General features: G+C 35.9%; 1 protein-coding gene across 1 annotated transcript; it reads left to right on the plus strand.

Moving 5' to 3' along the window:
- The first annotated feature begins 30 nt into the window (after positions 1-30).
- Positions 31-3,731, plus strand: hapstr1a (HUWE1 associated protein modifying stress responses a). The gene is made up of 4 exons (XM_055194170.2): positions 31-492; positions 1,292-1,372; positions 1,452-1,727; positions 1,831-3,731. The coding sequence occupies exons 1-4, from the start codon at positions 153-155 to the stop codon at positions 2,073-2,075; spliced, it is 942 nt and encodes a 313-aa protein (XP_055050145.1). The 5' UTR covers positions 31-152; the 3' UTR covers positions 2,076-3,731.
- Positions 3,732-12,602: the final 8,871 nt, after the last annotated feature.

The raw sequence follows: 12,602 nt of genomic DNA on the forward strand, positions 1-12,602 counted from the left end.
CATGCGCAAATTTAAAGGGCGTGTTTTAAAACGGAACAGGCAGAATCTGCGCAGGGCAAAAGCGACCCTCTAACCGGGGCAGTCAGTTACAGTCCTGCCTAACAAGAATTCGGCGTCACAAAAGACAAAACATTTCACATCATCAAATTTTAATGCAGACACATAAATTCAACACTAACGGTAACAATCGACACTTCAAAAGTAGCGCGTGCTTTCAAGAACGCGAATTTACCATTAAACCCCCAAAATACCTCCGAAAAGCACCAGAAGTTAGCCGAAGTTTTTCGCTATTCATCATGGAGGAGAAGAAGGAGGAGAGCGAAGCGGAAATCCACGAACACGGACCCGAATACTGGTTCTCTAAGTGGGAGCGCCAGTGCCTGGCAGTGGCCGAAAAAGACGAACCCAACGATGAAGAGGTGGAACAGAACCAGGAGAAACTCTGGCATCTCTTCCAGAATTCAGCCACGGCGGTAGCGCAACTTTATAAAGGTCTGTGGGCAAACATCAGCGGCCCACCGGGCTAAAGAAACCATTTGCTACTAGTGAAAACATCACCGAAACCTTCTCAAATAGCACATACCTACCCAAATCTTCCAAACTAACCGATTAGACCACAAAAGCGATCAGAATCAAATTGTGGGCTTGAATTTAATCGTGCTAAGTTAGCTGTAATTAGCATTAGCCACACCGGTGTGATTGACAGTTTGCCCGTTGTTATGTTAGCTTCGCTAACCGGCTTGCCTAAACAGCCGGCTAGTTAGCTCTGCAAAGATACATTTTTTGAAGGTGGGTTAAACTTACGTATCTTTTTCTTTTTATCAAACTTACTAAAACACGTAAAGCAAGGTTTAGCCATTATGTGTTTTATGCGTTTTAATACCCGAATTTAGCTAACGTTAACTTAAATGGATCTATGCTACCCAAATATAGTGTCTAGGCAGAAAGGTTTTAATAACCAGCTATTGTCTGACTTGCATGGATTGCCTTTGAACTGTTAATGGTTGCGATGTTTCATAGCAAGCTTAGCAAGTGTAATGAAAAAAAGTACAAAATGGCGAGCCTGTCTTATTTTAGCAAAAATGGAGCTGTTTTATGGTTGTGCAATAAATGGCTTTCTGGAAATGGCAGCTGGGGTGGTAACGAGATGGCTTAATCCATTGTAAAAACAGCTGATTATGACACATTGTCTACTAAGTTAGAAAATGGATTTCCTATGCTTATCTAGTTGGCACTAATCACCCTAACCAAATTGTTTTGGTAAAACTAGCATTTTATTCCTGTCTTGCAGATCGAGTCTGCCATCAGCAAGGACTTTCAGTCTGGTCTCCATTTCAGAATGCTGCAACAGCGGTGACAAATCTTTACAAAGGTACACATAAACTAAACTAAAGCTTTAATCTTGCACACCATGCATATTTAATTCATTTGGAATGTGGTCTTTTCTACAGAGAGCATTGATGCGCACAAAAGGAGTTACGATTTAGGAATTCAGATTGGCCATCAGAGACGTAACAAAGACGTTTTGGCCTGGGTTAAAAAGCGACGAAGAACTATACGAAGAGAAGATCTGATAAGTTTCCTATGTGGCAAAGCGCCACCACCAAGGACTACTAGAGCTGCCCCTAAACTGACTGTCATGTCTCCTAATCGACAACCTTCATCGGACTCTGTGTCATCTGTAGAGAGTGATTTACAGCCCTTCTGTGAGGCTATAGCACTACATGGTAAATACTTCTTTTGGGTTATGGGATTCATTTGTACTTTGCACTTTAACATTCTTATTGTTTGTTGACGAACTGGTTAAATCTTTTTTTTTTCCATTTCTAGGTCTAAGTGGAGCGATGGCGGGCATCAGCGTCCGCTCCAGCACTCCAGGCTCACCTACTCACGTAAGCAGCAGCACAAGCGCAGGCCGCAGAAGAAACGGACTGCACGACATGGACTTGAATACTTTCATATCAGAAGAGATGGCCCTCCACCTCGGTAGCGCGGGCAGTAGGAAGCGAACCTCAGCCCAGTGTGCAGATGTCATCACAGACTCCCCAACCCATAAACGTAACCGATTGATCTGAGCTCAGTTTTTGCTCTGTATGCTCTGTGCTGCTTGAAATAAAAGCCACTTAATCCTTAACATTTGCGTTCGGCTGAAAAGGAAAGAAGGGCCATTTGTATATTCAGTACAGTATGCCATATGGTGGAGTCTAATTCACACCTCCTCATGCTCATTGACTGGTTTCTTTATGCTTGCCACAAATTAAAATCTGTCAAGTGACCGTGGTATTGTATGAGTAGTACAATGCTTTCAGTACTCATTACTGAAGTAAACATTAACTTCAACACAGACAAGTTATTTTTTAACTCAAAATATTGCTAAGTAGTATTGCTAAGCTAATAACAATGCTCGTTTTCAAATAATGGATTTAGCGTTTGCTCATTTCCCTTCAATAATTTCATCTTGGCACTTGTTTAATTGCAGTTTTGTTGTGATCATTTTAGAAATGTGCAAAGTTTAGTCTTACTTGAAACCGCTGCTGATTTAAATGTTTATTTGAACTTGAAGGTGGTTGCAATAATGCATGGTTTGCACTTACACATCCAGTTAGACCTATTGTTTTATTATTTTTTTTATGAAGTGTCAAGACATCAAAGAAAGAGGAAAGAGTGACAGAGGCTAAAGATACAATGGTGCAATTGTTTTTCTTTTTTTACATTTCATTGTTGGGGCCTGATTTATGCGTTTGGTGAGTCTTTGTACTTTGAAAACTGTGTTCTGGAGAGCCGACTCTCAGGAGAGAGATTTGAGTAGAGAAAACTGTGTTTGGTCTTGAAGTGTCCTTTAAGTGCTTTTCAAATCCAGGCCAGAGGATTTGAGGAGCTGCACATGTAACTACCCTTAAAAACATTTGTCAATATGAGATCCCTTACATAATTACAGTGTGTAGTCCTGTGAAGTGTTGAGGCTGAGAACACCGACCACTTCTGGTCTAATGTTGTTTTATTTTTTTAGTTTGTGATATAAGATGCTTATGATAGAATGACCAATTAGTTGTTGTTCACATGATACACATGTATTACTATTTAATGTTTGCCATTTAAGTGGTGACACAATCTTTATTTTGGTGGTGGGGAGTCACATGATGTGGAGTGTCTTGCTGAATATTTTAAAGATTTGTGAAAGCATTTTTGGCCCAGTTCAAGTGCTCTGCGTAGACATATTTAGTTGCAAATGTTTCAATGGCAGTTTGAACTTTTCTTTTTTTTTAAATGTGATTTCTGCAAAGTGTAAGCCGTATGGCCATTAGCAATTTAGTTATCCATTTAACAAATATTTTTCCATAAATGAACGTGAAGAATGATTTCTCTAAAATTGTTTATCATTTATATTATTATAATGTAATCCATTTTGTTAAATGTCAGGGGTAAGGCTAACAATTTTGTCTTAAAGCAATTGCTAAAGAAAGGTTGTAAAAAACAGTGAAGATTATCTGGAACATAATGTTAAAAAACCACAGATGCCATTTTTTTCTTTAAGAGCGTGCATAAGTTATCAGCTAATTTATTAAACAGTTATGTTGTATATTCATATCAGTGTATGTTTTGTTCACAGTATTTTAAAGGAAATATAATTTGTTTCAAATCAGTTTGACAGACTGACAATAGCGACTTATACTTTCATGCGTTAAAGCCGTGAATCATTGTTGTTCAATAATTAAATTGTTTTATATGTGTATTGTCTTATATTACTACAACTAAAAACAAGAAGAGGTGATTTGAACATACCTGTATGTCATGCATAGCCATGTGTATGTTACACAAACATTTTAGAGAAAGGTGATTATTCTTGTGACTATTGACATGGGTATGTGTTGTGTAGTTCTGCACTTTAGTTGCTGATACTCAACTGCCCTCTTGTGGCCATCATTATACTAAAACAACCCGAATGCAATATATAATTCAAACTGGTTAGATGCAAGAAATATTTGTGACTATAACTGAGTTTATATTTGTCTGTTGTCATGAGTACTTTTAAGGATTGTAACAGACAATATAAAATAAAGTCAAACCACATTGATGCACATAAAATCTGACACAATAAACAGCATTTATACAAGGGATTAAAGGGTATGGTATTGAATGTACACTGTAATAAATGTTCAATATGTAAAAATGCTTCAGTAAAAACATATTATTTGGTTAACTCTAAAAAACCTTTGACATCACTGTAAAAAAATCTGCTGGTTGCCAGTAACTTAATGTAGATTTTACATTTATGTTATTTACTGGCAACAGTTTGTTCAAAGTTAAATCAACATGAAACATTTTCAGTCTTTATCTTCTACAGTTAGTTACTGGCAACCAGCTGCATAATTACAGCTAATTTTTACAGTGTACAGTTAAAAGCTGTAATAGATTTAACAAAACATAAACATTACATTGAATTCTACGGTAAAATTATAATTTTGAAAGCAAAATGTGTTTGTGAATTACCATACACTGTTAACCCAGAAATTGTCTTTACTTAAACAATCAAGTAAACATCATTTTATATTTTCTGTTTTGAAGCCAAAGCTTAAAAAGTTGAGTTGATTTAACTTTTAAGCTTACAAAATCCATTAAACCAAGTAAAATGAACTTAAAATTATTAGTTCATGTGAGGAATATCCATAATCCTTTGCGCCTGAATATTTTGATTATTTACTGCTTTTTCACAGAATAAAAACTGATAAGAACTTGCTTTTTCACAGAATAAAAACTGATAAGAACTTTCACTTCTCAAATATTTGTTAATACAATGTCATATAGGTTCAAGCTCTTATATTATTGATGTTGCTTTGTTGTATATTATCATTTTGTGAAGTCACCGTTCAGGTGATCAGTGACCTTGTTCAGAACATTTTATTGTATTTTTCTCCACAGTACTGACAATGTATGTCAAAAACACAGTTTTGTGTGTGTTTCTGTGGAGAATCATGTTTATTCAATGATTGACTTAAAGTCAGTCACTAATTTTGTGTTATAATACCACTTATAACATCAAAAGTAATATAAAGAGATAAAAACTAAAGTTATATGCAACGGGTTTCCTCACAAATTTCTATGTCAACTAATCCGGGTTAAGAGTGCAGGAATATTGGAAGAAATTAAAACATTAAGTCTATTCAACTTAAATTTGTTTTTAGAACAAATTATATGTTTAAGTAAACTTCACTTAAATTTTTTAGTGATCATTACTTGAATTTTTTTAAGGCAACGAGTTACCTTCGTTTTTTAAGTTATCTCAACTTATCCGGGCTAACAGTGTATATTTTATTGTAAAAATATAATATTCAACTGAATTAAATATGTACTTTTACAGTAAAATATTGTTAAAATTATGTTTTATGTAAGTTAAAACTACAACTCACCGTAAAATGTATGGTGAAAAACAGTAAAAGGACGTTCACCCAATTCTCTGCATGACTCTTCACATTATTATGTTTTCTCTTATAATTTACCGGTTACGCACATTATGATGTTTTATGTTACAATTTGTGGTGTTTAATGTATATATAGCGTTATTTTCATGTCACGTGTTACCATCATGTTTTGTGAATGACACTGTGCACCATCTACATGTATTGGCAACGATCTATGAAAAGACCATTTTGATTCAGCATATGGCCATCCATTTGACCACCTGTGTTATGGTGGTAAGATGTACTGTATGTTAAGTACAAAACAGATTTAACAGGAACATATACCAGTTAATTAAATACACAGTTAAGAATTATAAAGTTTACAAAACATTGCTATTATGAAAAAGAAAATGCCACTGTATTTTTACAGTTTTTAACTGCAAAGTTGTTTACATGTTTTGTGGCAACACAGCTGCCATTTTTTTTTACCGTAAAAACTAGATTTTTTTTACATTGTAGAAAAAACATTAACAGAACTGTATTAGTGCTTCAAAATATTTATGTAATGATAATGTTAACCTGTCATATCTTTTCAAATAAATTTTAAGAATCTAAAGCTGTTCATGTGTTTTGGGTGACAGATTCACAGACAGATAGATTGACAGACACGTCTAAGTAAACTAATCAGACAATTCATGTTGAACTGATGTCTCTGACGGTGTATACTACCCAGCTGTATGGCTGCTGTACTACAGCATGCGTTTCAGACATCAACACAGGAAAATTTTAAATGTACACACTGGGTGGCGATGTAACCCAAGCTGTATATGGCAGAGTCTGTAAATAGAATCATCTGAATATAAAATGTTCCTGATTGATATTACAATGTTCACTGAGTGTAAAATTGCAACATCAAGTATAATCGAGTAAATGCACACAAAGCATAGAGTCCAATTGAATTATTTAGTAGATAAATTATCTAAAAATGCTATTAAGGCACTGAAGAGAAAAAAATTGCTTGTTAAATATTATTAGTGAAAATCACACTGTACTGTCTGATCCCTATAAAGATAAATAGATGAATGATTAGTCATCAACATGCCTATGTTTTGATGATTCTATTGCTACAAAATCTTTTCTTTACAAACTAATTTAATAATTTTCCTAAAGTGGATATTATATGTAACCCTGTCTGTAATTCAATTTCATATGCTGGTTGTAACTCAGTGTTAAGTATTAGATATACACAGTCAGTTGTCAATAATGATAATGATCTTTGTCCCCTCTTTTAAAAGGATAACCAGATGTACAATTCTCATTCAGGTTACTATTTGGTTTTGGTGTTAGATCACTTGATCCCTTCGACGTCTTAAGTACAACAACACATCTTCTTAAATGGACAGGGTTGCTTTCATTTAAAATGAATGACATCCAAATTGAGTCCCCCTCTAGGGGCAAGCAAAGAGCTTTGGATCGGTCAGACCAAGTGAATTGTGAATAATGTATGGATCTATTAGTCAGCAGAAATTAGCCAAGCGAGATGACATTTTTGCATGCCAGCGAGAGTGTTTGGAAACACCAATTATTTGTAGAGGTAATTAATGGGCAAGAGGCCATCACTTCAGGAAGACCAGCAGAGCATGACAGCCCAGAAGAGCTCCGATAACTACATGGAGGAAAGAGAGCTAGTGAGAGAGAGACTTTGGCATGCTGAGTAATTTTTATATTCACAACCAAATTTTGTTGGATAACAAGGTTCCAGAATAAAAGTGGGTTATTAAGATGCAGGAATTGTCGTTGATGCACTTTGTGACTGAGTGGATATAGTCCCATGGTAATTCTAGTACTAATGAAATGTGTTTTAAACAAAAGCAAAGTGGGTCGAAGAGCTCTCAGTGCATCTTGAGCCCAACTTTGATGTGAAATCTAAAAGTTGAATATATATGAATTGTTCGGCTCTCCCGAGGTCACACACAACTCATCAACTGAAACTCTCCTGATATGAAACAATACGAAATTACATCTGCCCACAGCATCTGCAACTAGAGACTGAATTTATCTCCAAAAGTCACTGAGGGCCAGGTCTGCATAGTAGTGTTTTGATATTGCATTTCACGTGTATTTGTTTTAGTTTTTTCAAGTGCTATTTTAAGTGTTGAAAAAAATCTCCTTAAAAACATCTTAACGGTAAAATGTGTTATTCTGTGCCAGTTTCCAATTGGTCAAGCACTTGTTTTTGTACAGCACACACACGGATGACTTTATATCACTGATGATTAATCCGTAAATCTATTTTAAAGCCAATGTTTTGAAGATCATTTGCCACCACATTTGGCAGTCTGCCTTTGTACATGATAATAAACCAAACATTTCATTACACTCAGATATTCTTTTCAAGGACACTGCAACATAAATCAAATGTATTATAAAACACAATGTCTTGGTGAAGAATTAACATTTCATACTTTATTATCTGCATGCACCTATCCCGCAGGAAGCATTATAGGATACATTATGGCCCACATATTTTTCTTGAGAGAAAAAGCAAAACGTATATGTTTTCATATACAGAATGCAAATTTCATTCAAAGCACTTCTTCTGTTTCAGCATTTCGTGCATCATTATGCATGATTATGGTACTTTCAGTGTCAAATGAAAGCCCAACATTTGTCTTCCCAGAGATTTATCTTAACATAGATTCGCACAGAGAGCTGCTATACCGTGTGGTCAAGTAAACCTTTGCTTAATTAAAATAGTATTTTTTAAGAGTTAGTATACAAGACAACAAGAAGATATTAGATAACAGTTTAGTGCATTTAAAGATGGCTTTGATTCCGCAGCTGATGCTGTGAATGCGTTTCTTTTGTGTGATTTGTCAGGTTTTGTTTCTTACTTTGTAAACTAGATCCCTTTATTGGAAACCGTTTCAAGTTGTACAGCCAAGCAAATGCCAGTCATTTTTGTAAATGATTGTAAATGGGAAAAAATGGAAAGCAGCAAAATGGTTTCAGTATTTTGAACCATGTAGTTCTCTCTCTTGCATTATTCTGGGTTTTAGTTATTTTGAGAGCACTTGAATCACCTCATTAATTCATTTTCATGTCCTCAGGATAAAGACCCCAAAGCATGTGCAACTGCAAAATGTGGGATATGACTTACAAATGAATACTTGATGTTTAATGTTAGAATATATTCCTGCGCATGCAAAGTAAGTTATTGTGAGATATGCTAAGATACATTTGACACCCATGAATAAATGCGAATGGCTTTGTGCTGGAGTACGGTCTTTACTTTAACAGCTTTTTACTCGCAGACAATTGTCATGTTTCCATCATCATGATTTTATGCGCATTTTGAAGTATCGCATCAAAATCGAGTGATGGAAATGGCAAATTTTGCATAAAACACACAAAAGTTTTTACGCTTGCTTAAAGTGGTTTTTAAAAAAAGAGTAAATGCGAATAATGGGAGATGGAAATGCATTTGCAGAATAAATTCTGTTGTAGTGAACATTAAACACACGAGACTGACCGTCTAACTGTTTCCGCTTTACCATATATGGGATTCGACGTCGTTGCAATGCCCTTGCTGCTAGTGCCTGCATCCAAAACGCTGCATTCCTTCTTCTGTGCACAGCATTTAGTTTGGCAATTACAAGTTACACTGCTTATAAATAAATAACTTGCCCCATCGTAACTACATGCAATCCTGTCTCCGCAAGCGTGCCTTGTTTTATTTGCTGTTGTTATTTTTTTGTGAATTTTGTAAAGATTCACATTACGTTTAGATGGAAACCCAGCTAATGTCTGTCATTTGTGTTTTCAGAGCTCTGATTGGCCAGAGATGGCACCATGGCTGACTTCCCCAGTGATCTTTCACTCAAAACAACTTGTCAACAGGAGTCAACATGGCCAGACAAATGTGTACACCCAAAGCACTACACCAATATGTGCACGTCTAACATTTCATTTTAATTCAAAGGGCATTAATAGAGAGCTAGTCCACCCTTTGATCTATAATAGCTTTTACTCTTTTGTTAAGGGTTTAGATTAGATGTTAGTAAATGGCAACTTACATGTCATGCTGAAAGTCATTGATCTTTTTCATACACCAATTATACTAAAAATGTTTAATAAATGTGCTTGTATTGCTTTTTACTTCAATTCATACATCTATCAGTAATTTGTATAGCTGAAATAGTCCTTTATAAGAAGGCATTGTTGATGCTTTAGATCATGTAATGCACACTATTCATGCATTTTGCAGGTTCTTAATGCATTCAAGCTACACTCACCTAAAGGATTATTAGGAACACCATACTAATACTGTGTTTGACCCCATTTTGCCTTCAGAACTGCCTAAACGTGGCATTGATTCAACAAGGTGCTGAAAGCATTCTTTAGAAATGTTGGCCCATATTGATAGGATAGCATTTTGCAGTTGATGGAGATTTGTGGGATGCACATCCAGGGCATGAAGCTCCCGTTCCACCACATCCCAAAGATGCTCTATTGGGTTGAGATCTGGTGACTGTGGGGCCAATTTAGTACAGTGAACTCATTGTCATGTTCAAGAAACTATTTTGAAATGATTCGAGGTTTGTGACATGGTGCATTATCCTGCTGGAAGTAGCCATCAGAGGATGGGTACATGGTGGTCATAAAGGGATGGACATGGTCAGAAACAATGTTCAGGTAGGCTGTGGCATTTAAACGATGGCCAATTGGCACTAATGGGCCTAAAGTGTGCCAAGAAAACATCTCCCACACCATTACACCATTGCATTAATAAGAAATTGAACAGGTGTTCCTAATAATCCTTTAGGTGAGTGTATATGTTTATATGTGTTCAGTGGGAATCAAACGTACAACTTTTTGAGCTGCTAATGCTCTATCAGTTTGCTAAAAATGACAAAAATGTATTAAATGGCCTCGTCTGCTTTATCTTTTGTCATGTCATCTGTTCCATTAGTTGAAAAGGACAAAACCATTTGTTTTTTGCTCAGGTACCAAGACATGCATTTTCACATCCATACCAACAAATCTTTTTCACATAAGGGAGATTCTGGACTGAATGCCTTTACAAGGTAAACTCACTACACTGCATTATTTCTGCAGCAGTTCATTTCCAGCTTGCACAGAAGGAAACATTTGGATGTCATGAAATTTTAATAGTCATTTTAGGTGCTGGTGTGTTTATGGTCCTCACAAGAACCACTAGAAAGTCGCCAAGGAACTTGTAATTGCTTGAAGAGAGCAGAAGCTGATAATGGCTTTCCGCTTACCTACATCAAAGCGAGTTAGAGTCACAGCATTTGCTGTGTTTTGCAGGTTGCAGCTTGACGGCATACTCAATGGGATGGAATAAGATGTGACATCAAAAGTCTGAAGTAAAAACATGCATGTAGTCACCGGGCTGACAAAGGAATCTGAAAGGAAGCATGTGAAAGGGTGAACATTGTGTCACACTTGTGAACCAACTTGAATGGTTCTTTTTATAGCATTCATTTATTTAAAGCAAGCTAAATTAAATGTCCCAACTTATATTTTTTACACTTTTTTAAGTTTTAATTTTTATTCTAAAAAAAAAAAATGCTGGGTTGGGTCATTTTACCCAGCAGTTGGGTCATTTTACCCCACAATTTTTACAAATGAGGATGTCCCCAAAGGGAGGTTTTGCTCAGGATTGTTAGGCTTTTGAACTTATATCCAGCAAACCAATATAATAAGTTGAAGAGGGTCATAGGTTAAATATGTAAACAGAAGTGTTGTTGTCTTCTACAGTGGGATAACAAGCTGAGTTATGAAAGCAGAACTGGAAGGTAAATCTCAGAGTAGCAGTCCTAATGCTTTAATAAGAATTCATAGCCGTGGGTTTGCTTTGCTTTGCGTCTTTGTTTGAAAGATAGAGATGTGTTGTGTTTAGGGAGGGAATGACAAAATTAATAGCGTGGACACACCATACACCCAGCAGTGTAAAGCTGTAATGAGTCTGCCTTATCACAGGACCTGGGACAACATTGCTGGTTCTCTTTGCCGACATTGAGGTTGTATTATATGATTTTTAAAGGGGCTGTGGCATCTGACTTTTTCCATGTGTAAGTGCTATGTTTGGGTCCCCAGTGCTTCTATCAACCTAGAAAATGTGAAAAAGATCAACCCAGTGACTTAGTTTTGGTAAACCATTCTCTATGGTACAAGCACATGAAAAAAATAGGTTGTTGAAATTTTGCTCTATTTATGATTTCATAAGTAGCTCTTATTATAATAATACCACCCCTTAAACTGCACCATCCAACCACAGCAAAGCCATTTAGTGAAGAGAAAAGCACAATTGAGTTTTAATTGCATGCAACAAACCACCATTATTGTGATCAGTGTTTGAATTTCATCAGCTCATTTGCATTTTAAAGGACACACCCAAAACGGCATATTTTTGCACACACCTACAAAGTGGCAATTTTAACATGCTATAATAAATTATTTATATGGTATTTTGAGCTAAAACTTCACATATGTGCTCTGGGGACACCAAAGATTTATTTGACGTCTTAAAAAAGTATTGTGCCATGGCACCTTTAATGGATTGAAGACAATAACTGTGAGAGTAAAGCATTATGGAGGCAACTGTCAATTACACAAACCTGTAGTTTTTGTAGAACAACTGGTAGTGTGTTGCATAATAGCAATGCCAAAAGTTGGGGGTTTGATTCCCAGGGAACACACCTATTGTACTGATAAAATGTATAGCTTGAATGCACACTATGTTGCTTTGGATAAAAGCCTCTGCCAAATATGCTTTATATGTAAATAATGCATAAATGTAAATACACAGCAACTCAGTCCTTTAATCTCATTCTACTGTTTCATAAAATTGATTCACTATAGCACAGTGCTGTGTGTCTTCTCTTAATCAATGTTGTCTTTCTTCTGTATAAGGTATGAACTCTTTTTGACTCCTGTCATTCTCTATGTACAAAAGGTAATGAGATGAATCGCTCCCTCTCCGTCCTAATTAATATTTTATTAGCAAGATTTAACTGGCATGACATAATGTCCTCTCTCAAACGGCCCATCGGCTCTCAGCATCTCAATCAATAAAACAAACCAGTTAAAAAGTTTCCTGCACTTGTCTCTGCCTCTGTCTTTATCTTTCTAAAAAATCAGCATAAGTATAATTAAGCGGGGAACTGAACTGGGGCT

Source organism: Misgurnus anguillicaudatus, chromosome 19 (genome assembly GCF_027580225.2).
Source record: "Misgurnus anguillicaudatus chromosome 19, ASM2758022v2, whole genome shotgun sequence".
NCBI classification, from domain to species: Eukaryota; Metazoa; Chordata; class Actinopteri; order Cypriniformes; family Cobitidae; genus Misgurnus; species Misgurnus anguillicaudatus.

Bases quoted from the DNA above. Each gene is read 5' to 3' on its own strand.
- hapstr1a (XM_055194170.2), top strand. From the start codon at position 153: ATGCAGACACATAAATTCAACACTAACGGTAACAATCGACACTTCAAA. The intron at 1,373-1,451 runs GTACACATAAAC...TCTTTTCTACAG, and splicing joins GGTGACAAATCTTTACAAAG to AGAGCATTGATGCGCACAAA. The intron at 1,728-1,830 runs GTAAATACTTCT...TTCCATTTCTAG, and splicing joins TGAGGCTATAGCACTACATG to GTCTAAGTGGAGCGATGGCG.